The sequence below is a fragment of the Nannobrachium achirus genome, assembly GCF_963921795.1.
Source record: "Nannobrachium achirus genome assembly, chromosome: 20".
Taxonomy (NCBI): Eukaryota; Metazoa; Chordata; class Actinopteri; order Myctophiformes; family Myctophidae; genus Nannobrachium; species Nannobrachium achirus.
Window position 1 is genome coordinate 32016223 of NC_137827.1, and position 26450 is coordinate 32042672.

Genomic DNA, 26450 nt, shown 5'->3' on the forward strand with positions numbered 1-26450 from the left:
GTACACAGAATGAGAGGCCTGCTCTGCCGTAAACATCGGGAAAAATGGTTATGACCATTTGTATATTCACTGTCCCTTTGACTTCACTATACAGGAAAAGAATACAAAAAAATAAATCTGCTTTAAGTAGCATGTGAGGGGTCAAACTAGGGGTTTTTCATGATTCTGAATCCATTGCAAGCATTTGTTTTCCATGAAAAACATTCTTTGGGCTAAAAACGGCCCCCATAAAACTGTGGTTTAGTGACGAGTCATCACTATAGTCAACCCATCCCCCTCACATGCTACTTAAAACAGATTTATTTTTTGTATTCTTTTCTTGTATAGTGAAGTCAAAGGGACAGTGAATACACAAATGGCCATAATTTTCTTTCGCAATGTTTCCGGCAGAGCAGGCCTCTCATTCTGTGTACCGTATTTTCCGGACTATAAGGCGCACTTAAAAGCCTTTAATTTTCTCAAAAAACTACAGTGCGCCTTATAGTCCAGTGCGCCTTATATATGGATCATTCATTGACATTGACATTCCCTTTAGCACAGCTCCATCTGTTGGATGCATAACGCAACGGTAGCGTCTATTATGTGCGCCTTATAGTCAGGTGCGCCTTATATATGAAAACAGTTTGAAAATAGACCATTCATTGACAGTGCGCCTTATAGTCAGGTGCGCCTTATAGTCCAGAAAATACTGTAACTTATTGACCAAATTAATAGAAAAAACAAAAATAAAAAGTATGTCATGACATCACAGGTCCTCTGAAATTTTGGGCCCGTGGCTCCCCGACTACTTGCTTCATCAGCGGGATGACAAGGGTGGCAATACTCTGGTCTTTTGTTTCCTTGGGCCTGGCATTTTGTACACCCCTGAGCTTGGTCTGCTGCTCCTAAAGCCTGTACTGTACTGTACATTAGCTGGCCAGGATATCCCTGGTCAAATGTAACTCAACTGCAGTGGAAGTTGCTCAGTTTGTACTTTAGTTCAAGTAGCCTACTGGAGTACTGTAATACTTAAGTATTCAAAAGTACAAATGACAAAGTAGGTTTTCTTTTTAATATCAATGCATTGTGTTACTAAAAGACATTTCCCCCCATTACATTAAAAAAGCGATGAGAGTGAAATAAACTGATCTACAAGCTCAACATGTATCTCATCGCGAGTCTTTACAACAAAAATACAAATAGTCAAGTAAAGTACTGATACCGATACTCAAACATTTTACAAATATACAATAACTTTAGTTCAATTTGAACAATATTTTAAGTTAAATTAACCCTGAGGATTCTGCTGTTTACATTCAGTAGAAACAAAAGCCTCTGAGGTTCAAGTTAGCCAACAGTGTTTTGTTCCTGTTTAATGTTGGTCAGGTCTCATTGATGGCTGGGATATCCTTGTAATTCAGGGTAGTGAGGGTACGGGTTTGTAATTCAAAACGACAGATGCATACATAATCTAATCTACTGGGCTCTGTTCCCTAATTCTAACTCTTTCTGTAACTGCAATGCTGAGATCTGAGAGCAATTTCACCCACTCTGTAACTCTTTTACACCTGTAATCATGTGATGGGGAAATAAAGATGGCTCTGTTTCTGATAGCGACCTAGGTCGCAGATTAGTAAGTGAACGGTCACAGCTTGTCCGTATGTATCTCTGTCTGTCTGTCACGCCTGACACTGTGGTTCTATGGGTTTGTCGCTCTGACATCATACTCTGACGTCACTGTGATGTCAGGGGAACCACTCTGAACAGAATGGGTTTGCCGCTCTAACATCATGCACTTGCTTCACTGTGATGTCACACTAACAGAGTCCCTTTTACGTCCATATATGGAGTTCCCTGATGTCATCAATATTAAGCCCATATTTAACACGACTTCATATGGGAATGCCCATATATGGAGGCCCCATCGGCCACATACCACACTAACAGAATCCATATATGGCCAAGACAGATGGCCAAGACAGCCCATATCTGTGTGGCTGGTTCTACAGACATCACTGGGCAGATGGCAAAGAATTGGCGTGACTTCGCCCTTTAGGGCGAGGTCGCATGTCGCCCTGAGGCGTCTTACTTGTTCTGTATGCAATAAGGTAATCCACCCTGGCACAGGGTATGGAGTGGGACTATAGGACATTGACTTTGTCTGTCTGGGAGATCAAACTTGGGGAAATGGGCTTGGAAAAGTGAGCTAAAAACACAAATAGTATGTTCAACATCGGAGCAAAGCAATGAACCTCAGCTCCAGTGAGACTGCTGAGGGGCTACTAGTACATGACTGTTATAGTGAATGGCAGGTTCAAGGTGTTTGTGTACATGTTCATTCCTCCCTGACCCTGATTTCTTTTTAAACACTGTTTTCCAATCCCTCGTCTGCAGTCTGTGATATGATGTGTACATCCAACAGAGAAATCAACCTCATAATCAAAGCCAACACCATGCGTCACCAATGAACCAAAGCGGAAGCTGTCATTTAGACAGATGAGTGAGCCTCAGGTGTTCCTCCAATCAGTCTTGGAGAGTGAAAAACAGCGGAGTATTAGTTTGATCTGTAGAACCCCCGGGTTGCTCCGTCTGGCCTCTCCATAAGGCCCTGCTAATACCATAGCCTGGACGCCTGGCATGCACCAGACCACACCTCTCTGCTAAAAAAGAAAACAGGATTTCCAATGTTTGAACAGGTTGAGATGTGATCAAGATGACTTTACCCAGTAGAACATTCAAATGGCTTCCTTCAATAGTCACTCTACATTTTCATGTTTTCAGAATCGCATTTAATCAATGCTTATAAGTGCTCTTAAAGAATATGGGCCCAGGCCTGAATGAAGCACCATTTTAAGTCCTGACAATTTGTGCATTTTTTTGGAACGCATTCATTGTTTCATTGCTTTCAAAACGGGCATGGATTCTTTGTAATACTATTTAATCCAGGTCTGAGGAACACACAGATGGTTTAGAGCAGGGACAACAGGGGAATTCCCCACCCAACATATGGTATCATTTGGAGTTATCAAGATCCATCTGTAGTCAAGTCATTTTGAGATGTGTTGGTATTTTTAAATATTGCACTGTAAAAAACTAAAAAACTAAACATTTTTACAATTGTAATTTGGCAAGCCATCTGGAAAAGGATTTGTCTCTATGTATGTAGCCTACTGTATGTATGTATGTCCAATTGTCCACTCAAACATATAAAGCAAATTCCAGCGCTCATGCTGCTACATGCACAACATAAACAATATCTTATTTCTTTAATGTAAGTCTACATGATTATCCTATCTTATCAAAATGTGTTTTTAGTTTTTTGTCTTTTTCTGTCTTTTGTGGAGTTTCTGTGTTTTTACTTCTTTATTGCACAGCTGCTCATTCATAACTTGTATATTGTATTGTTCCTAGTGAACTTTTATCAGTTTAATGAATGACCTCTGTCATTAAGGAAAGGATCTTCCTTTCCTTCCACAGTATTTTGTACCCTTAATATGTATTGTTCTATGTTTTTAATGTGCTAATAAAAACTAAACTAAACAAAACAGAAACAGCACATGCAAGTGGGGTTGTATTATATTTGATAATCTATGCATGTAAAAATAGATTGCTCTGCAGTTATATCAAGATTGCTATTGTGAAGCAGTTTTATATTTATAGTAGTTATTTATAAAGATCACTATTTCCATGCCAAATGTCAACACCTCACCTCACACCACACCACAATGCCAACCAGATCTTTAGTGTATAGTGGGGCTTTGCCATTGGCTTAATTCATGGTCTGCACACCTAGTAGTATCCTGCTTTTGGTGTTCAAAGATTGGGCAGGGAGGCCACACAGCTATTATTCTATTTGTATTATTTTAAAAATTCAGCCCAATTTAATGAATGGGTGGTTGGTTGGTTTATATTCTATTAATGCCACTGCAGTTCATAATTGTAATTTTTTAAAATAGATATCATAGAATGGTCCTTCTCAATTGGTAGTGATCATAGAGCTTCTGGAGAATACCTTTAAATTCTGGATTCTAAATGAATGGATCTGGTTTCAAAACAAATTAATCATTCACAGCCGAATCAATCAAGAATGACAATGACAATGGCACATTCACAAATAATGCAATGGTTCAGATGGTCACAAATGTTTATGTTTTGCACTCCAACTTAATGCTCACACAAAATAAATATAGAATAAGTTTGGATGCTTTGATAATGAAGAATTTATATTCCTATTTGAAACAAACTAGTCATATCAAAGACATATATCCACCACAACACTATAGCTGGCTATGTAGTTTCATGACTATAACTCCTTTTAGAATTAACTGACTATGAACACTAATGCCAAAGCAACATACTTTACAGTCACATAAGATAATAACTCTTGAATACTTCTTACTGCACTCATTCAGGCCCTTTCTCAAAACAATCTTAATGCTTAGATTGCCTTTTCAAGTTGGGATAGGGAACCATCTTTTACCCAGCAAATATGTGTATTCATTCAACCTTGATCAAGTCAATTTGCCTTGATTAAGGGTATGTACATGTCTTCGTTGCTTGTGTGTCCCAAAATAATACATTGTTATGTGAGCTGAAGGTCAATGGTAATAGTTTATATAAAGATTATAGGAGAAATAACTCCTTGGTACTTGTCATCTCATTTCATCTCTGTGTTAGTCCATTAATACAAAGACAGCCATCACAATCTTGTTAGCCCTGTGGAGGGCCAGACGAACAATTGCTCAGAGAGCCTAATATAACGTTGTTGTCGGGTGGAAACCTTGTATGTCCAAAACCGTTCATTTTGTATTAATCATTTTAAAGATGATTTAAACTAGTGAAAATAGATGATCTACAAGTGCTTGTAGATCTGCTATTTTCACTAGTTTTGGGCGACAGTCTTGTATGGTGAGGCAGGGCTTTACTTTACGAAAAAACGGACAAATTTGAAACTTGGAGATACAAGGTTTCTGCCCGACAGGAACGATAAGCTGGGTCAGGGAGTCCATGTTCTGTGTGGCTTGGCTGATGTTCCAGTGGACTAAACTAAACCTCCCAGATTATTCAAGCCAGCAGGCAGACCCCCTAAATGAACACTTCTATTTCAGCACCTGGCTGCATGCTGTGACCTTGTTATTTTGGAAACTATAGTTCCTCTGGCTTGGACTTCTAAATGCAATTGAACATCATCGTCAATCAATGACTTATCATCACCATCATCATCCTCACCACTACTGCTACTACAAAGTTTTCATCACCACCATTATCATCATCATCATCACCAATTTGGCAACTAACATTATAAACATCTTCATCTGCCTTGCCTTTGTTGCTATAAATAGACTTCATTTGTGTCTTCTACACCTTAGCGATGTGAACGGTCGTTATGCAACAATAACATGGGTATTCAAGACAAACAGCTGGATGGACAGACAGACAGACAGACAGACAGACAGACAGACAGACAGACAGACAGACAGACAGAGAGGCCAACAGGCACACAGACACCAGCACTCCCCCCACAGATCCACTCATACCCCCTCCACCACCAGCACACGCTGGCTTTAATACCATCAGTCCATCTCTCTTTACTACTCTCTGCAACACACTTCAAAGCTTAATCACTGGAATTACTGTCATGCATCTCTCCTCTCCTCTCCTCAGCTCTCCTGCAACTGCTTTTCTCCACCCCAAACCTCACACAGTAAAATCCCCAGTGTTCATTTATCCATTTGTAACTGTGAGATTGTACAAATGGACTCGTAGGGGTCTATTTGGTTACAATGTAGTTGTACATACACCCTTAGAGTTAAATTAACACTGGGGATTTTACTGTGCACTTGGTGGAAAGCACACGCACCCTGATTTCAAATGCACCTAGCATGTTTACACACACACACACACACACACACACACACACACACACACACACACACACACACACACACACACACACACACACACACACACACAGTAATTACATTACCTTACATGCAAAAGTCTCACATAGTTCACACTTGCGTGGCATTGTGCCATATTGACAGCCACAAGACAATATATTTAGCATGGAAGAGGGCAGACAGATCCAGATGGGAGGGTGTGCGGAGGATATGTAGGGGGATTAACCATGAGATTTTCCACAGAAGTATGGCTCTATGCGTCATACTGGCGTCATGATGGTGTACAGTCTGATGTTGACGTACAGCATTGCCTCAAGTCAAGGGGTGGCAGACTCATTGTCCCTCTGCAGAAGGTGCGCAACGCCATTAAACATTGCCTTACTCCGCTTGTTTCATTCATAAATACCAGAGGATCGCCATCTCATTGTGGTGCCATCATTTCACAGTCGCAGCGATCCCCCCCGCGGACCCCCCCCCCCCACACACACACACACACACACTCCTCAAAGCGATATGATAATCGCTACACCCTCATATCTCTTCGACTCTTCCCTGTTCCCCCTCTCCCGCTGAATGCCCATATGACTGTATAACACGCAGACTTGTAAGACATATAATTCACAAGACAAGGTTATCGAACACGAATAAAAAGCGGAGCATATTCCGAACGCAACGGATTTTGAATGAGAGCGAATCGTTGTCCCATATTGGCCATACATACCGGGGATTCGCCTGCGCACAACAGCAAGCCAGGCAGTGGCAGTGAACCGTTACGCTACCGAATACCAACGTCTAACCGAACCGACGACATCTAGATATGGATGAACAGCATCTCCATACCTGACCGTGAAGAATAACTCTGCTTTAGGCTTGTCCTCGGAAGAGATGGTTGAAAGACAAACGCCGGAAGCGTCTTTTAGAGCATTTTACACGATTCATGTAGAGCTCATGTCGTCCGATTTCCACCACCACAGCAGACTCTCTCTCTCTCTCTCTCTCTCTCTCTCTCTCTCTCTCGTTGAAGCCCCTTGATACCACAGATAGGACGTGGGAGGTGCTATGTCCTCTCCCTCAGTCCACACTTGATTTTCCATCACTTCATACTGTTCTAGGCGTCGAATGGCAGTAAGCAGCAGGATATTTCCGCTTTATTCCCCCTGCATCAATGTAGCTGTAGGATAGTTTTATAGGCTAATTCGTCTCGAATCTACAGTAGGCCTACGTCTAATGGATACCATATTTAAAATAATTCATTTTAAAAAATACAGGATATCCTTAAAAACAGTCTGATAATCTCGCAGTCCTATATCAACGGATGTGATGTGGGTTGTAGGCCTACATCACAGTTAATACTAACAATATTGTATGTTTTGTTTTACGATATATCATTATCTTATATCATAGGCCTATGGTGTCACATCACAGGAAGTCTGCTATAGGCCTCAAACAGAAACAGGATTTGAGGCGTCGTAATGATCTGAAGGAACAGCGGAAACAAATATTGATTATCTTAGGAAGAAATCACACACAGGAGTCTCAAAATGTAACCTAAGAGCACTTTTAATTTCCACTGGATTTCGTCGATCTTTCAACCACAACCTCGCTTGGGGATTTGGGAATTATGATGTCGCCTTTACGTTGATCTTTCATAGGCCTACAAGTAGGCTTACACTACACGTCAAAGAAGGGTGACATTTAGCCTACACCTAAATCCCAAAGACATTTTGGGATTGTTTAACAACAGGTCTTACAAATAAATACAAATAATGTTTGACCCAAAACCTTTGGGTTTTCATCAGCACCACGGACAGCGGTGGAGTTGTCTTTCAGGGCTAACATTCAGCACCCTGGAGAGCGCCTAATCGAATGCGTCGGAGGCCATAGAAGGCATTGGGCTACCCGGTTACTTATAGCATTCGAGGGTCAAATGAAATCAATGAATCTGCAATTCAGAGAGAAACAGCGTGAGAGGCAAATCGATAATTTGAAGGGGGCAGACTCTACTCTAAAATAATGAAAATTAAACTGTGACTATAGGCCTACTTGGATTTCACACAGCTGCAGTCGGCGCCCATGTGTGCTTCTTAAAACAAGTGTGCAGCACCAGAGCTAGACCAGAGGGTTATTGTGTATAGTTGAATCATGTAATGAACTGATATTCAAGCTTGAGAATCTGTTATTTTCGGCAAGGGACGTTGTCGTGCGATGGCGTAGCCAATGTATGCTTAGCCCATTTGTTTGTAGGCTATACATGACGGACTCATGGTATGACTCACCAGCCATCCAACCACCACCAACCTTCCCCTGTCTGTGAGCTGGAGAACTGCAGAATTGCTAACAGTGCTGATGGTTAGGCGACCTGACAGCATGATTAGAAGTAGTATTGATTGATCCCCCCCCCCCCCCCCCTCCCCCTCTCCATCTAGTGGAAATACGAAATCGGTGATCATTGACACTGAATAATGCTCTTTGGGTTTGAAGACAATACGCCTACATATAGGCTAAAATCATAATTAAGTCTCTGTCTGAAAATGTGAACAAAATATTGATAATGAAGGTCACTATTAGGGCCTGAGTTCATGATGAACCCGAGCTATTTCACTTCCCAAGTGAAATAGCTATATATATATATATATATATATATATATATATATATATATATATATATATATATATATATATTGCCGTAGCTCTGGTCCATCGCGTCACCAGAGCTAGGGGAGCCGGTGCATGCGATGTGCATAGGTCTACTTATTTTGTGTTATATGCGTGCTGCGTGACTGCATGGGCCTGGGTGGATGAGGAGGGGGGTCTATTGCCTATAACCCAGTGATGTCTTTAATTCTGCAAGCATTGCTCCTCGGTGTTCCTCTGGGGCCACGCTCTCCATCTGTTTCTGTTGGTTACCTTGCCGTCTGCAGGCTTTAGACTGTGGATCCTATAAGGCCTTGGCATTATGATGATGCACTGCACACACACGTGCGCAAGCACATACACACAAAGCAATAATTGGTTTCTCTGGCCCATTTCTGTTGAATCAATAATCCTCGACGTCCATCGGCAGCTGAAGGGGACAAAACAAACGCTAAACAGACAGATCATCACAGCAACCATTTCCAGATGGGTGCCTACCTCCCCTCGTGGCGGTATGTGACCGTCGCCTGTCTCCATCCACCATTTTCTTGTGCATTATCCAGTGCACGGATATAAAAGGGCTCTAGTTGAGAGCCCCTGGAGCGTGAACGCAGAGCTAAACGCTGATACTAGCATGGGTGGTTAAGCTCTCTGAATACCAGTCAACATAGGCTACTTAAAAGAATACAGGTCGAGAGCGGAAGTGGACGACATTCATTTAGAATTTGTGATGCACAGTGATTTTATTTACTTCAATATTTGGTCAACAGTTAATAGGCCTTTGCGACTCCCTAGGGTTGTCCACTGCACTAATTCCTGCAAATCATACAGTATATGTAATAGGAATCACTGTCCACTGGTAGGCTACATATATACTGTAATACAGTACAAGTTAGACCCAATACAAATCCAATGTCCCACTTTGTAAAGATTGACACTTAAGTTGTGATAGTGCTGCACAGTAAAATCCTGGGTGTTCATTTAACCAAATGGACCATTACATAGACTACAGGTCAATTCAGTTCCATTTATACACTAGCGAGTTAAATGAACAATGAGGATTTTACTGTAGGACGCCAAGACATATAAGGCAAGATTTAGGTCTAAAACAAAAAGTCATCAGTCCTTTTATTCATCCAGGTTCCAGTTTTATTCCTTCATATGTAAATTAATTAAGACTGTACAAAAACAAAAACCTTAAATCTGTGTAAGAGCACAGTGGGTCAAAGAAACCTCTTCACAACTGAAATGTGTGGAACATGAGCTTGCCCACTAAACAAATAGAAATAAGGCATTAACATACCCATTTTGGTTGACAACAGAAAGACACTTGGGTTTGGAGTGTTAAGACAACCTGTACTTCATTTCATTATTCTATCAATTCAACACAGTTACACTAACTGGTTAAATGGTTCAGAAATGCACTTTGTTAATATTGAACGCTTGCCTGATCACTCCATTCCACTATCCCCAGTCTGACTGAACATTTTAAATAAAAAGCTGCACAATCGGCGTTTCTCCCAACATGCTTTTTTAACCTGTTTTTGTCAGTTAGTGCAAATGATGATGAGAATACAGAGCAAACGGGAGGGGATTCACATGACAGACAACATGGCTCAGTTTAAAGTGAACACATTCAATGAGATGAGATTGTATTACACAGAACACTGTTGCAGTGATTGTGTTGACAGTAACCGTGCCAGTGGTGTGACGGTAGAGATACAAACAGCTTTTATTTATTATGTTTAGTTAGTTTAATAACATGACAGGGCTGATGTGAACACACATACACATTCATATATGCAACATACAAGCACTACGTAAACACTCACACATACAACAGTATGCAACATACACACATATCAGACACACAGGTGACAAACACTCACACATAACCTCCATCTGTCCATCACTGGTTCTTGTCGTGGCTGAAAGCCAGATTGGCAGCTTGACAGGGTACAAAAACAAGGACAGAAGACTGTTATTATCAGAATGCAGACTGAAGGTCATAATACAAAAAGGATGGGGTAAAAGAGCTGTCTGTATACATGGTATATAAAGATATGGGTGTGTCTCTCACCCTCTTTGGTGACATTCTCTGCGATGCCCTTGGCCTTCCCAGTCAGATCATGCACCACGCTATCCATGGTTGCCTGGTGCTTCAGGAAGAAAGGTCGCACCACACGTGTGTATAGAATGGCTGAGCCATTCCATGACACTGGAGCCATGCACCACAGCAGGAAAATACACTGAGATGAGACAAGAAACAAAAAATGGTTGCGTTGTGGATCTTACACGACAAACCTAGTTCTTCTCTAACCAAGATTGCCTCTGTGTGCTATACCTTGCCAGCATAGTAGAAGGGGCACCAGGAGAGGAAGATGTCAGAGAAGTGTTCCACGATGCTGAAGACGCCATACACCACCCAGTAGGTCAACCACTGTGTGTCGTCCTCCTTCTTGCTGCTCTCAATGGCCTTGATGCTGAGTGTACAAGAGTACAGCCTCAATTATACTTCTGTCAAGCTGTCGCCGTAGCAACGGTGTAGGTCACCGTATAGGTGCGCAGAAGGCTTTGTGCCTCTTTAAAAATGTAACTACATCTACTAGTGTCTTTGCAGGCTACGCAGATAGAATCATTGCGATTCTTCTACTAAGATCACTTCATATTTCCTCCTTCGTGTTTCTGGTGCCAGTTGTTAATGGCTTGTTTAGCTATTCATCTAGCCAAGCGATTTTCAATGTACAGTATAAACCTTCACATAGTCATCATTGTTACTTCTCTGTACCACAAAGTGAATGTGAGAAAATATAAACACATTCACTTCAGGTGTTTCTAGAAATAGATGCACAACACTGCCATCTAGTTTTTCAGCAGTGCTACAGCAACTGCAACTAGTAGTCTCTCAAGCCAGACAACTATTCCACTCTTCTAATGCTATATATAGTTTGAAATGACACACACTAAAAGCAGTACAAAGGAAGATGTCAGCAAGTGGATGGTGTGAGTCAACAGTCCGTCTCGAGATACTAAGCAACAGGTAAAACTTATGCATAATATTACTTGCTATGGTATTAATTGTGTTTGCCTTTGTCAACCCAAATATAAAAACAATTGAAATTCATACATACGAGAAATAGGCTGGATAGACGAAGCCAATCAGGTTGCAGAGGAGTGACGCTCCATACCCAAACAGAAGATACAGCCCAATGAGAGTCACAACAGCTAGAAACAAAGAAGGAAAAGGCAAAAAGAACCAAGAATCGGTGTTAAAAGAGAGGAGCAATGGCAGTGATTTTCCATATTTGACATAGTTTGTGTCAAGGTGAGGTGACATAAAATCATCGCCTGCCTACAGTGCTTCCTAAATCTAGTCCTGGGGACCCTGCAGACTGTTATCAACATTCTAGACCAGGGGTCTTCAACATTTTTCAGGCCAAGGACCCATAGCTTTAAAGACTACTATCACACAAAGATTTGGCAGCCCCCTTGTAGTAACTCTGAGGACCCCCTATAGGGGTCACGGACCTCCTATTGAAGACCTCTGTTCTAAAGTATAGTCTAGATATGCTTGGCAGTTAACACTATTCCACCTGGTTTCCCAGGTGTAGTCTCTGACTACATGGTTAGAATAAAAACAACAGTACTCCCTGACACAGCAGCTCTAAACACCCATCTTGTTTGCTTTAGCTGTTAATTAATAGCTTGAGAAACTTCAGGAGAATGTGTGGTATTTGTAAGCCTGATTGATCTCGACCAACAGGCTAAGCTGTATTGTACATCTCCTTCTCCAGCTACTACCACCCCCCCAACCACACATAATCCACAGGTGCACACAGATATGAACTGATACATGTGCTCAAGAATTCACTAATACAGTCTTACACAACATGCATTGCACACAGGCACAGACAAGATCTCAAAGTACCACAACTGCATTTATACTTTTGACTATTTACTACAAGTGGGGTGGCAGTGGCTCAGTGGTAGAGTAGCCGCTTGGCTAACGGAAGGTTCCTAGTTTGATCCCGGGCTCCTCCAGAGTTACTGTCGAAGTGTCCTTGAGCAAGACTCTGAACCCCTAATTGCTCCTGATGTGCTAGTAGTTAGTGCCTTGCTCGGTTTCCTCTGCCATTGGTGTGTGAATGGGTGAATGTAATGCACATCTCTAAAGCGCCTTGGATAAAGGCGCTATATAAATGCACTATTTACCTGCATCATTTCATATTGTCATTAAAGAATTAGAAGCAATCATTCAGTTGACATCCACTGCATTAGAGAATGTCAGAGAACAGGATGTCATAAAGAGGTGCACTACTACAGAAATTCATACACTGATATTCAAATTCATTAGCTGGAGGTGATGAACTGCAAAATAATATCTTCAGAAATAGCCTTATTCAACAGCATTGTGTTCATTTAACTTAAATAGTTCAAATCCTCCATCTTCCATGCTGAGTACGCAGCATGGAAATTCCTGAAGCTATAGTGTGGCCATGTGAAATATTCTTACACATAGACGTCAAGTAAGTGAAACATTCCACATATTGGCTATTCACCTAAACCTAGAGGGATGCAAGGCTACCACCACAGACCTATAGCTATTAGCTACGGCCACAGATCCATCCATTCCAATCCTTAGTGATAATACAACTACAGGTATATACAGTACAGAGCCTAACAAATAACAATGCACCACTTGCCAGTTCCTTGAAAAAAGCCCACCCAGATGTCATTTTATTAATTTCATCCATTAAAGATCCACTTCTGTTACGAACGAGAGATGTAGGTTAAAACAGGGAGAGGGGGTTACATTAAACCAATGGTTATATACAACAATGAGGAAAGTCTGCATGACTAAAGTATTCCAGCTATTTTACACAGTCTCCAACTAGAGCAGAAAGATGACCCTAAACAGAATGAGGTAAAACATCACATACAGCTGCACTCCAACTCACGTATCAAGTATCTAACATGGTCCACTCCTTTTAAGTCTCATCTGCTTTTTCATATTCAAATGATTATGTGTAATCTTTCGCCAATGGTGAACAGAGGAACTGGTAGGACAGGATGCAGGCCCGACACTGAAGGGCAACTGTTTGCATAAGGAAACCATACTGTAATCTGAGGCCCTGTTTAACAACCTCAAATGAGAAGCACACATCTCAACATGTACAAGCCTTTCTGGCTATACCCTCCCCAAACCTTCTCCAGCCATGACACACGTGACACGCAATTAGATTTTACAGCCTTAAATGAAAACACATGCACCAGTAGCCTCTTCAAAACAAGGGTTCCTAGTACATAAGCCTGAGCGAGGTAGTGCAATTATCACATGTATACTGTACCCTAAGTACTACTATGGAACACACTAGGCTTTGGATTCTTAAAATGTGAGTCACCATGACTACTATTGATTGAATATTTTATAAGACAAAAATGTAGAACAGCACAAGTACAGTAAAACACCTTGGCTAAAAGGAACACACCCAAAAGATCCTTGCAGTCTTGTTTCCATTGGGGTCCTTGGTATTCAATTAATCAATATACTAGTAAGACACCTCAGGGTGACATGCGAACTCAGGGTGACATGCGACGGTCGCGCCAATTCTTGGCCATCTGGCCAGTGATCAAGAATACAGCCCAAATAGGTAAACTTATTTACCAGAGATTACTGTGGATTCTGTTTAAGGGATTACTCTCGCCATCTTGAATTATTGTGGGACATGACACTGACTGATGGATACAAGTTTGTAATGTGGGCTACTATGGGAGCCATAGCGATGGCTACATCTCTGAGGAATCTGGTGGGTATGTTGTCAAAGCCGGTGGCCTTGTTTGGTTGGAGGGTGATGAGTTTTATTTTAGCAATCAGTTTTTACAGGTTTGAATGAGAAAGGATAAGGAAATCTGGAAGTCTCAGTTGGAACTGTTAGCCCCGCGACCCAATTCCGGATAAGCAGTTGAAGATGGATGGATGGATGGATGGATGAGAAATTCTCTTTTTTAGCCCCTAGTTTCTTAATGTGATCAGAACCATAAAAAAATACCTGAATGCGGGGGGGAGTTTGCTGACCAACAGGGCGGCAATGGTGGTGAAAAAAAAACTGTTAAAACAGTTTGCCACCAACACCATCACATTGTGATACAATAGTCAGCATAAGCTTGAGAGATAGTAACCCAGCAAGCTAAAGAGAAAACTGATAAAAAGGTTCACTCTTTAAGACATTGACAGCCAAGCTAAAATGAGAACAATATAGCAACATTGAAAATCAGGTCAACGAAATATCCACCAAAAGGGGACCGTACCTATGTTCCCCAGGTTCTATGTTCCCCACTTTCTTACCACCTAAACCTCATATGAAGCTCATATGAGCATATCAGTCGGACGAGTGGTTATGATAAACCAGACATTTCTATATATGGGCACATCGAACCAGTGGTTTACTGTCAATATTCCAGGATGACCTCCCACTCGGGTAATGACGCCCCCTGGCGATCATTCAGAGAAACTACTTCAGCTCCCGTACTAACGTAGGTAGGAAGGGCCTGTCACTCAAACCGGAGTGACCCGCCTCCAGGCTATATAAGCCCCCGGAGGCGGAAGTAACATCCTCTTTTCACTCTCTGCGATATCACATTCAGATAAGTTGAAACTCAGCCTTGTATTATTATTCTTCGCGCATTAGCCTAAAGCGGTGGCATTGGAGTCGCCCACTGGCGAGTGTTGAATTAACCCGTACTTAAGAATACTTATTCTTGTTCCGTCCTAAATCGACGGTTATTTCCTTTTATAACAAAGGATTATTACTGCTTGTTCAGGCCTCCGCCGAAGCAAGCGTGGCATAGCATTAGCCGTTAGCTTGTTAGCTCGTCTGCTATTGTTAACGTTAGCTACACTGCTTACCGCTTGTTCAGGCCCTGCCCGAATCAAGCGTGGCCTAGCCTTAGCCGTTAGCTTGTTAGCTCGTCTGCTTCTGGTTAACTCTATCTACAGTGCTTCGCCATGGATCCTCTGGCCTTCCTGCCGAGGCAATGTCCAGGCTGTCCAGGACTCATCGACGGACAGGATCTTCACCATCTCTGTGTCGGCTGCATGGGCGTTGCACACGCCTTTTCTGCACTGAGTCCTCAGGGGAGAGCAGGACCTTTCTGTGACTGCTGCGTGGCCTACGACCGCGATGTACTGATACACCGGTTCTACCTAGCCAGGGCAGGCCTCGGGGCCTGCGCTCCACCAGGTGGGTCCACTGCTCTCAACCCCACAGCCCAGTCTTTCCTTCCCCAGGCGGACCGCACCGTTGGTCAAGGTGCGGCGCTGCCTTCCGGAGATCCGCTTGGCAACCAGCGCGCCATTCCAAGTCAAGATGGCGCCGTGCTACATGAGACACCGCCTGCCGCGCAACCGACCGCAGCTAGCTCCACTGTCACTGGAGCTGGCGGGTCTGGTGAAGTCGCCGCTAAGAAGGCGACCAAGAAGGCTAACATCCAGACGAAATCTCCGGTAGCCTTTTCCCCTTCGGGCGCGGTGCCCAAAAAGAAACGCTTGGATGTGACCGTCGGGGACGTCCCCCTCGACGTGAGCATCACCAAAACAGTCCAGACCTTCAGGCGAGAGTCGGACCTGAGCTCCTGTCAGAGCGAGGGTTCTGGTTCTGAATACACGGCCGAGGAGGAGGAGGACTCCGTCGATGACGAGGGTTCTCGACTCACGGTCACTGTGAAAGGTAATGCCCCTGCGGCTCCAGCACGTCAACTGGACGCCGCAGGGAGCTCCCAGGCCTCCTCAGGCACCACTGCCCCTCCACCCGCCAGTCAAGCGAGTGAAGCGGGAGCAGAGGACGTCGATTCTGCAGCAGAAATGCTGGATCATCTCACAGTCTACATGAGAGCTCTGGCCAGAGTTGGAGAGGAGTTGCCACCTCCTCTCCCCTCTGAAGAGGCCGAGGATGATGATGAAATGCCCGGGCAGGAGCCTTCGGTTCCCGCCCCGTATGTCCTCTCCAGGCTGCCGCTGGTGAAAGGTTTCACCAAGGCCCTCCATTCCTCATGGAAGACACATAAAGACCCCAGGAAGCTGCCTTTTTCTGTGTTGGATTTGGTGGGCGGTGCGGAGGCAGGCATGTCCACCTGCCCTAACCTGGACCACCTGTTGGCACAATCTTTTCTGAGTTCTGTCAGACCCCAGTACAAAGATGTAGGCACGGCTAAAAACGGGCCGTTTGTTGGCCCCGTCGGCACCAACCCGCCGGGGTTCACTGTCCTGGAGGACAAGCTACAGTCGGACAGGGCTCGTAACGCCTACCGGTCCGCTGCTCTGGCCGCTAAGGACCTAAATCTGATCCAGCTCTTGCTCGCTTCCACCAAGGACCTGGTCAAAGGTCTGCCCACGGGGGAGCACACAGCTGAACTGAACACTCTATTTGACATCATGCTGAAGGTCAATTGGCATGCGGTTAAGTGGATGGGCAGGTCCATGGACTACAACCTCCAGTCTGAGAGAGCCCGCTGGCTCGACTATGTCGACCTCGAGCCTAAGAGGGACGTGGGCGAGAAGCCTCTAGGTCCTCGCGGGGAGATGTACAAGTCTCTCATAAACATGGAGAACAGTCCCACCACCCTCATGGGTGGGGGCTTGGAGCTGCTGCAGGGTAGAGTTACCTTCTTCAAGGCGGCTAAGGACATCGTCGAGTCCACTACAGTGCCACAGGATGAACCGCAGCAAGCTAGGAGGACGTCCCGCTCCTCCCGCGCCAAGGAAAGGGGCCGCTCTGCTTCTTTTAAGAAGCACTCGTCTTCCTCCAGGGGAGCCTCTGCAGCCAGGGCGCCTGACAGGCCCCGCAGCAAGGCTGTGGTTCCCGAGCGCGCTCAGCCGCGCCGCCCGTCCAAGGATGGCAGGCAGCAGTCTTCATACCGCGGTGGCCGCGGTAGGGGACAGCGCAAATGACACTCTGAAGAGGGGAATTGTGCTGGGGCGGGGGTCCGAGGTGTCTCTCGGTCCCCCTCCCCCCAAACGAGGGCGTTTTTCGGTACCCCGTGTCGGGGAAATGAAAATGTTAATTTTGATGCCTCCTGTGTCGACAATAAACATGTTGAAAGTAGGGCTGTCACGATTAGGATTTTCTCCAGACGATTAATTGTCATACAAATAATCGCCGATTGACGAATATATCGTCTTTTTTCCCCCCTTCATTTTATGCCACTATGATAATAGGCTTTGAGCTCATACTCACACTGTACCTTAATGAGCAATTTAATTGCTTTTTAAACATCAGTTCAGTGGTGTAAAGTAACTATTAAGTACATTTACTTGCTAACTTTAGCCCTATTTTATACCGTAGCTATTTGAAAATAAATAGCCGATCTGTAGGCTCACAACGCGTCGCGGTGCGTTGTGAAAATAGCCGATCTACAAGCTCGCGGTGCGTTGTGAAAATAGCCGATCTACAAGCTCACAACGCGTTGCGTTGTGAAAATAGCCGATCAACAAGCTCACAACGCGTCGCGGTGGGTTGTGAAAATAGCCGATCTACAAGCTCACAACGCGTCGCGCTGCGTTGTGAAAATAGCAGACAACTGCAAAAATAGCCGACAGCTGAAAATAGCGACAGTAGCCTAATAGGCCTAATGTTTATCACGACCACGATCCAACATCTATAGTTAGTTAGTCGCCGTCTGTGTGTAATCATCATCATCATCCTCTCTCTCCACAGCAGAGCAGCAGTGCTAAGCTTAGCTCTGGTCCATAGCGTTAGTGGAGGGAGAACTCCACTAACGCTATGGACCAGAGCTATGCTAAGCTAAGCTGCAGTAAAGGCACTGACTCCAGTCCTCTGTGTTGAAACGAAAGTGAACGCCTTTTTCTGTATCGTATCAAAGGAATATATAGTCCCGGGATGTGTATGGTACATGTGTCTGTTCCGACCGTCTGGAAAAAACAAACTGTTTAAGCATTTTTAGTTAGCCAGCCAGCCTGCCTGTGCTGTGTGACAGTGCGTGCCGTGCTGCTGTTGTGTTGACTGACTGAGGAGCCGAGAGGACCAGCATTGAGCGTTCACGGGTCCCCGTGGCAACAAGGGGGAGGCGCATTCAAGAATGCAAGTGTTGACGTGAGGTTTAACTTGTTTAAGAATGGTTTTATTGTCAAAACTCACTACTTTTTTAATTAAATTAGATAATTGACGATAATCGCGAATATGAAAAATATTCGCGAATATGAAAAATAATCGCGAATAGACGATTATGTATTAATCGTGACAGCCCTAGTTGAAAGAACAAAGTCTGTCTCTGTCCAACTCTCTCGCACTAGCACAGACGACCCCATCGTGCATGCCTCCTGTAGTAATGATGAAGTCCTGTCAGGACTCGATAATCAATCACAGGTTTTATCAGAAACCAGTAATGTTAATGTCAAACAATTATGTGGTTCCTCAAGCGCGCGAGTGGGATATCCCTCGCGTCGACAATATGAATCCTTTATGCATGCCTCCTGTAAGAATGATGGAGTCCCGTCAGGACTCTTTAATCAGTCAGAGGTTTTATCAGCAACCAGTAATGTTAACGTCAAACAATTATATGGTTCCTCATGCGCGCGAGTGGATTTTCCCTCGCGTGAGCGATGCTATGAATTTAACCTTGAGTCAGAAATTCTGTCGGCCTACTATGAGCCCGGGTCAAGGGACAAGCATAAAGGCCTTAGAGCAGGTATTAAACGTAAAAGTTCCTCTCCTGTCAGGGGAGAATGCTTTAGTTGTGGGCGAGTCTGTTTATCAGTCGAATCGCTTTGCTCTTCCTGTCGCTCTATCGAGCCAAAACCGAACGCTTCCGGTTTCACCGGATACGGATTCGCTAGCTCCCCGCTTCCGGTCCGGCCGCAAAAGAGCTCCGCTAGTCAAGCGGTACAATCGGAAGGTGTTCCCACCTTGCGGCCTATTGAACCCCTGCGCTCCGCATCCGGGTGTCCCGGATACGGATACGCAGGTTCCCCACTTCCGGTCCCGCCGCAAAATAGCTCCGCTAGTCAAGCGGTACAACCAGAAGGTGTTTCCGCCATGCGGCCTATTGAACCCTTGCGCTCCGCATCCGGTCGTTCCGGATACGGATACGCAGGTTCCCCACTTCCGGTCCGGCCGCCAAAAAGCTCCGCCGTCACGGAAGCACAGTGGTGGGGTTTCTCTCGCTCAAAACACGCTAGCACGCTGTGCGCGCCAGTGGAAGTTATGCAACCCGAGCCATTGGGTATTTCGAACGATAACCAGGGGTTACAGGTTACAGTTCGCAGATATACCCCCGCTTTCGAGCAGGGTTATTCATACCAGAGCACGTGGTTTAAAAGCAAGTCTTTTGAGAGAAGAGATCAGCTCATTGCTAAGCAAGGGTGCTATAGTGGAGCTGGACAGGACCCAATCCCGCATGGGATTTTGGAGCCGTTATTTCCTGGTGCCCAAAAAGGGGGGGGGGCTACGTCCCATCCTGGACCTAAAGGCACTAAACGTGTACCTGAAGAAATACGTTTTCAGGATGCTAACAGTACCCACCATGTTACGGTCGGTCAGGCAAGGGGATTTCCACTGTTCAGTGGATCTGAAGGATGCTTATCAGCACGTCCAGATTTATCCCCCACACAGGAAATTCCTTCGGTTCGCCTTCGAGGGTCGCCTGTACGAATATACAGTACTCCCTTTCGGTCTGTCACTGAGCCCGAGGGTTTTCGTGAAAGTGACCGAAGCAGCCATCGCCCCGCTGAGACAGCAGGGCGTCAGGTTGGCGACGTACATCGACGATTGGATGATTTCAGCGAGCTCCGCCCACGAAGTGGCGCGTCACACACAAGTGGTTTTGGCTCACCTGAAGGCCTTAGGTTTCATAGTCAACCACGGCAAGAGCATGCTGACTCCAGCAAGTCGTCTTACATTCATTGGGGTCCTTCTGGACTCATCCGACATGTCGGCCCGTCTCTCAGAGGAGAGGGTGGACAGGTTTCGGGAATGTCTCGACTCCTTTCAAGTGGGCCAGGAGGTCACTTACAGGAGTTGCATGGTACTGACGGGAATGATGGCTTCCGCAGTACATCTGTTGCGTTTGGGCAGGTTTCATATGAGACCTTTTCAAAGATGGATGTTATCCCTCGGGATCCCGCCCTCCTTGAAGTACAAGAAGGTTACGGTTTCCCCTTCCTGCGCGATCGCCCTGTCTCCGTGGCTGGTGGAGGGGTTCCTCACCAGCGGAGTCTCGATTGGCGAGGTGGTTTCCCACAAGTCGATCACGACAGACGCCAGTCTCAGTGGATGGGGAGCCACTTTCGAGGGGCGCACAGCGCAGGGGCTTTGGCCTCTGGAGATGAGGGGTCGTCACATCAACTATTTGGAGTTGATGGCTATACTCCTGGCGCTCAAGCATTTCGAGCCTTGGATTTTGCATTGTCACGTCCTGGTCAGGACGGACAATACGACGGCCATGTTTTATGTCAACAAACAGGGGGGCCTGTCGTCGTTGCCACTGGACCGTCTGGCTCGAGAATTGACGGTTTGGTGCTTGTCGCGCCTCAAGTCGATCAGGGCCTCACACGTCCCAGGTCTCCTCAACAGCGGAGCAGATCTCCTGTCCAGGGGAGGTCCTCGCTACGAGGATTGGTCTCTCCACCCCAGGGTGGTGAGCCAGATTTTTCGCAAGTTTGGTCAGCCAGTGGCGGACCTGTTTGCGTCAGCGGAGAATACGAAGTGTCCGTTGTTCTTCGCGGTGAAGGGCAGTCCTCCCTTGGGGTTGGACGCCTTAGCGCACACGTGGCCGAGAGGTCTACTGTACGCGTTTCCCCCCTTCGACTTAATCCGACCCACTCTGGAGAGAGTCAGGAGGTTCGGTCTGGAGATGCTCCTGGTGGCTCCCTACAAGGGCACGTGGAGATCGGCGATCGCCCCTCTCCTTTGCGAACCGGGTTGGCAGCTGCCTCAGTGCAGGGACCTGTTGAGTCAGGCCAGGGGGGAGATCTTCCACCAAGACCTGCAGGTCCTAGACCTGTGGGTTTGGCACGTGAAAGGTTAAACCTGCTGGCAGCCGGTTTTTCTTCTGAAGTGGTTGATACCATTCAGAGTGCTAAGGCGCCCTCTACGAGGGCGTCTTATGATGGAAGGTGGAATGCCTTTGAGGACTGGTGTGAGTCGCGTGTTCCACCTGTGGTGGCTCATGTGGCGTCAGCCCAGGAAATTCTGGAATTTATGCAGAACCGCTTGAGAAGTGGTCTAGCATTTTCTACCCTTAGGGGGTATTTGGCGGCTATTAATGCCTGTCACCTGGGGGTGGCGGGCAAGGCACCTTCTAAAGTCCCGGAGGTCATCAAGTTCATGCAAGGAGTTGAACGTTTGAGGCCGGTGACTAGGTCTTTGTTCCCAGTTTGGGATCTGCAGGTGGTTCTAGGGGGCCTATGTCGGGCTCCCTTTGAGCCGCTTGTAGGGATGCCTTTGAAACTTTTGAGTTTCAAGACGGCTCTTTTGTTGGCTTTGGCCACGGCTAAAAGAGTTGGTGACCTGCAAGCTCTCTCGGTGTCTGCGGAGTGCATGCAGTTTATGAACAATGATCTCAAGGTGTTGCTCAAGCCTCATCTTAAGTTTGTTCCTAAGAACATGGTGGTTCCTAAGGAGCCTGTTGTTCTTCTGGCTTTTCATCCTCCTCCGTTTGTCTCGGTGGAGGATGAACGGCTGAATTGCCTTTGTCCTGTCAGGGCATTGAAGGCCTACTGTGACAGGACTGCTGGTTCTAGAGCTTCTTCTCAGCTCTTTGTAGAAATGGGCAATGTTCTTGTCAGAAAGCCGGTGTCTAGACCCACTCTTTCGAGGTGGATTGTGGATGCTATTAGGCTGGCTTACTCTAGTGCGGGTGTGGAAGTGCCGGCGGCACTTAAAGCCCATAGCACTAGGGGTGTGGCTACTTCGTGGGCACTGGCAAAGGGAGTCTCCGTTCAGGAGATTTGTGTTTCGGCGAATTGGTCTTCGCCTTCTACCTTTGCAGCCTACTATCACCTGGATATCGAATCCTCTTCGCTAGCGCATTCGGTTCTGGGTGCAGTTGCCTCCTCTACGTCATAGAGGAGTCGGATCTTCCCCTCCCACAGGTGGGCATGTAGCCACCTGGGGTATTTTGGGGGGACCCTGGGTTTTCCTTATATAGTGTGTCTTACTTATAAGGCGGACTTGTCCTTTTCATTTAGTTGAATGAGGCGGACTTCGGTCTGTCAGGGTCTCTCTTTATTTTCTCATGCCTTCACACCCAGGTCCGGTGGGCCTGGGACCTTCTGGGTGATGGGTCACGCCCGTTTGGGCTGTGCTCACCCGTATGAGGGGTGTGTGGGGGTATGAGAGTAGGTTGTGGCTTAGAGGGGAGTTTAAGAATCCCAAGTGGGAGGTCATCCTGGAATATTGACAGTAAACGGTAGGTTCCGTACGGAACCATTGTTTACTTAGATATGGAAGGATGACCTCCCACGTAATGCCCCTCTGTTTCACTGAATGTGGCAGAGAGTGGTATTAAGAGGATGTTACTTCCGCCTCCGGGGGCTTATATAGCCTGGAGGCGGGTCACTCCGGTTTGAGTGACAGGCCCTTCCTACCTACGTTAGTACGGGAGCTGAAGTAGTTTCTCTGAATGATCGCCAGGGGGCGTCATTACCCGAGTGGGAGGTCATCCTTCCATATCTAAGTAAACAATGGTTCCGTACGGAACCTACCGTTCTGGACAACCACCCATCAGACGACTTCCTACCATACGAGTAGTACGGTGTCCACTGTCCACCCACAAAGCAATTTCAACACAGGAAAGAGGAAGGATATCAGCTGATACCGATATGATGAACGATTAATCATTAACCCCTCCCTACCTTACAGTGCCATTGTAACACAATATCCCATTATCTCAGCGTTCTGCATTTGTTTAAAATATCAAAAATTAACTGCAATGTACATAGGCCAAGGCCTAACCTATGTTATATTGTTGTTCTACCACAGAGAACCCAAAGTTACATTTCCATGTGTGGTCAACTCAATATAGCCTTGTAAACCAGCCTCCCCCGGAAATCTTTCAAATTAATGTAGATTTCCGGAGGAGGCTGGTTTATGAGGCTAAACTCAATACTGTTTTTATTCAAGTAGTACAGTAGTTCAATCAAATAGATGCCATCTTCCATTTTACCAACCAGCTATTGACTCCTTCTTTGGAAAGTTGCCTTGCTTTCTCCTCACATTAAGTGACCAAAGCTGCTGACACTTAACTGTGCCACTGGGCTGATTTCTTAATCTGTCCATTTTGTTATTATATCAATGTATGTATGTACCATATATACCAGCACGTACCAAGAGAAAAAAAGGAACAAATCACTAGTAGTATTTTAGTATACTTGTAAATAGTATACTTGTAAAATACGCCCACAAAGTATAGAAAGTCAATGGGAGCCCAACTTGATTTGGCCGCTGTGGCGACCCCGAAGGTCGCCGACTCAGGCGCCCTAGCTAAATCATTAGAGCGAGCCCTGGGCTACATCTGTGCAAAATATTGCACTTTTAGACTGATTGGCACGAAATTAACATTCTATCTCCCTATAAGGCCTCCGACTAAAATTACTTTTTACATTTTAGTATACTTGTAAAAGTGACACTATAAAATGTTCCAGGTGTAGTGTTCCAGATGGCATCACATACTGTAAGTTAGAACAACAATAAGCATTGTATTTCTCAATATCTTCTGATACAACATAGCTGGACACACATCACAGAATTTCACAGATGGTGTTAAACTTCCACATAAGTATGAGAAAATAAAAATAAAACAAGTAACACGAACATCGGTGCTGGTGGGGAACATTGCAACTGATACAGTAGTACATGCAAAGGGGCAACTGTGTGGTTAATTAAATTATGATCCCACAATGGTTTTGAAAGCTACCAATGCCTGTTGAAATGACAATGACATGTACAAGCTTGCTTGTGCTTGTATACATGGACAACAGAGCAATGAAAAGCACTACACTGAGAGGGATACGCCAGTCATAGAATCTAACTCCATCTGAGTGTTGCACGATATATTTCAGGACATGTTAAAAATACCCACTGCAGACAGACCAGCTGTTGGCACAGGGAACTCGAACTAGTTATATCATAATGTACTTCTGATGTGCATAGTCAAAGTATATAGCAGGTGACTGCAGTCTTCTGGCCTATCTTTATGAACTTTGGCATATAAGTAGTAAAGGGGTCATAAAAATGCAAGCAAAGTGGCATGATGTAAAACCAACAGAAGAAAGCTAAAGTAACCCATTTCTGTTGTCACTATTACTTATTTTTGCCACATTTTGTGTGCAAGAACAACTTTTTAACTTTTTAACAATCATTTTAACTTGCGTGGTAAACTAAACAAGATAACCAACTGTTGCTTTGGAGGGGAGAATGTGCTGAACTGGCTATCCAGAATATTGCATAACGTGGCTCGACCATGAGACAAGTGACAACTCTTGCCTTGATACAAGGCAGGCAGGCTATGAACCATGTCACACAAGTAAAAAGGCATATGTTTTAAGTGAAATCCAACATTGTACCCGCGTTTTTGCTAGCTCACCCGAAGAATGAACTTACCCGATGCAATATATTGTTTCTGAACTCCGGTTTTCTGTTCCAGCGTTGTCAACAGATCTGTCACAAAGTTTTTCTCATTCAGAAATGCATCGTAACGGTCTTTCAGTTGACTCAACATCTTCGGGCCTCGTCGAACCTGCGTGTCCTTGACAAACAAAGGTTTTATGAAAACAAATGTCTCACAAAATGCAATGTATATGCTGTACTACTGCAGCAACGATGTCAAACTGATTACTTCCAATACCTTACAAATAAAGTTTCCCGAAAGCGATGCTGGCCGCTGAGTCGGCTTCTGGTTTGGGAGGAGTTGGAAATACTTTAACAGAAACAGACCAATCGTTTTGTTTGGTTCCCAGCCACTGGGTTCCCATGATTCCCATTGCTCGGGACAGCTAGTCGCGCCGTGATAGGCTATTAAGCCTACTATGATTTTATACTAGTTTAACATGACATTTTATAGAATTGATGAATAATGATGATAGATCTTCATACCTACTACTTTATTAGGTAGGCCCTGCCCGCCTTTTAGAAAAAGCAATAGCCTAAGCAATATGCACTATCAGCCATAGAAAGAAAGAAAAAACTCAGGCGCAGGCCTCAACTTTAGTTTTAGACTGTGTGTCAATTCCGCCACAAGGGGACGCCCTGAACCAATTATTGATTTAAATGAAATAATAGCCTAAAGATTCCCTATTGTTTCTGGTGTATTTTACATGCTGTTGTCAGCCTATTCTTTCTTTTCTTTTTTTTTCTTTTTTTTTTGAGCGGTGGTCACAACGCTCCTATACGTGGCCGTGTGTGTGGGTATGTCTCCGTGTCTGTCTGTCTGTCTGTCTGTAGCCTGTCAGTACCTTTTTTGACCACACATGTTAAGGGAGGGGCGCTGTTGTTCAGGCCAGACCAGACACACACACACACACACACACACACACACACACACACACACACACACACACACACACACAGGGGGGAAGGGGGGGGGGGGGGGGGGAACCACCGCTCAGTTCACACGGGTGTGATTTTTTTAACCATGAGGATTTTCTCATTTATAGTTGCTCAAAAACAGGTGTATGTTTGCTTATGGTTTGCCTACATGAGAGGTTTTGCATGACTTCCACGCATGAGTTGCTGTGAGAGTTAAGATGGGTGGCTGTCAGAGCAAGCTTGGAGTCAGTTAGCCTACCTAGGCCCACTAGTCTGGACAATGAGGATAATCAGGACAATGTTTGCCATTGCACTTATTGCCATGCTAGGATCTGTGGCAGAGGGTGAGCAATGTTGTTTTTCATACCTTTCTTGATTTTACTGGCATTTGTTTCCC

At 45.1% G+C, this 26450-nt stretch overlaps 1 protein-coding gene across 2 annotated transcripts; it reads right to left on the reverse strand.

Annotated features, from left to right (window-relative positions):
• Nucleotides 1-10226: 10226 nt before the first annotated feature.
• On the reverse strand, nt 10227-25428 carry LOC308306394 (receptor expression-enhancing protein 6). 2 transcript variants are annotated; one of them, XM_080751369.1, is made up of 6 exons: nt 25374-25428; nt 25130-25274; nt 11645-11738; nt 10858-10996; nt 10594-10762; nt 10227-10460 (listed from the first exon to the last, which is right to left on the reverse strand). In XM_080751369.1, the coding sequence occupies exons 2-6, from the start codon at nt 25245-25247 to the stop codon at nt 10423-10425; spliced, it is 558 nt and encodes a 185-aa protein (XP_080607495.1). In that variant the 5' UTR covers nt 25248-25274; nt 25374-25428; the 3' UTR covers nt 10227-10422. The 2 variants fall into 2 exon arrangements, with proteins under 2 accessions (XP_080607495.1, XP_080607496.1); XM_080751370.1 differs by having other exon boundaries at nt 25379-25418.
• Between the last annotated feature and the right edge of the window lie 1022 nt (nt 25429-26450).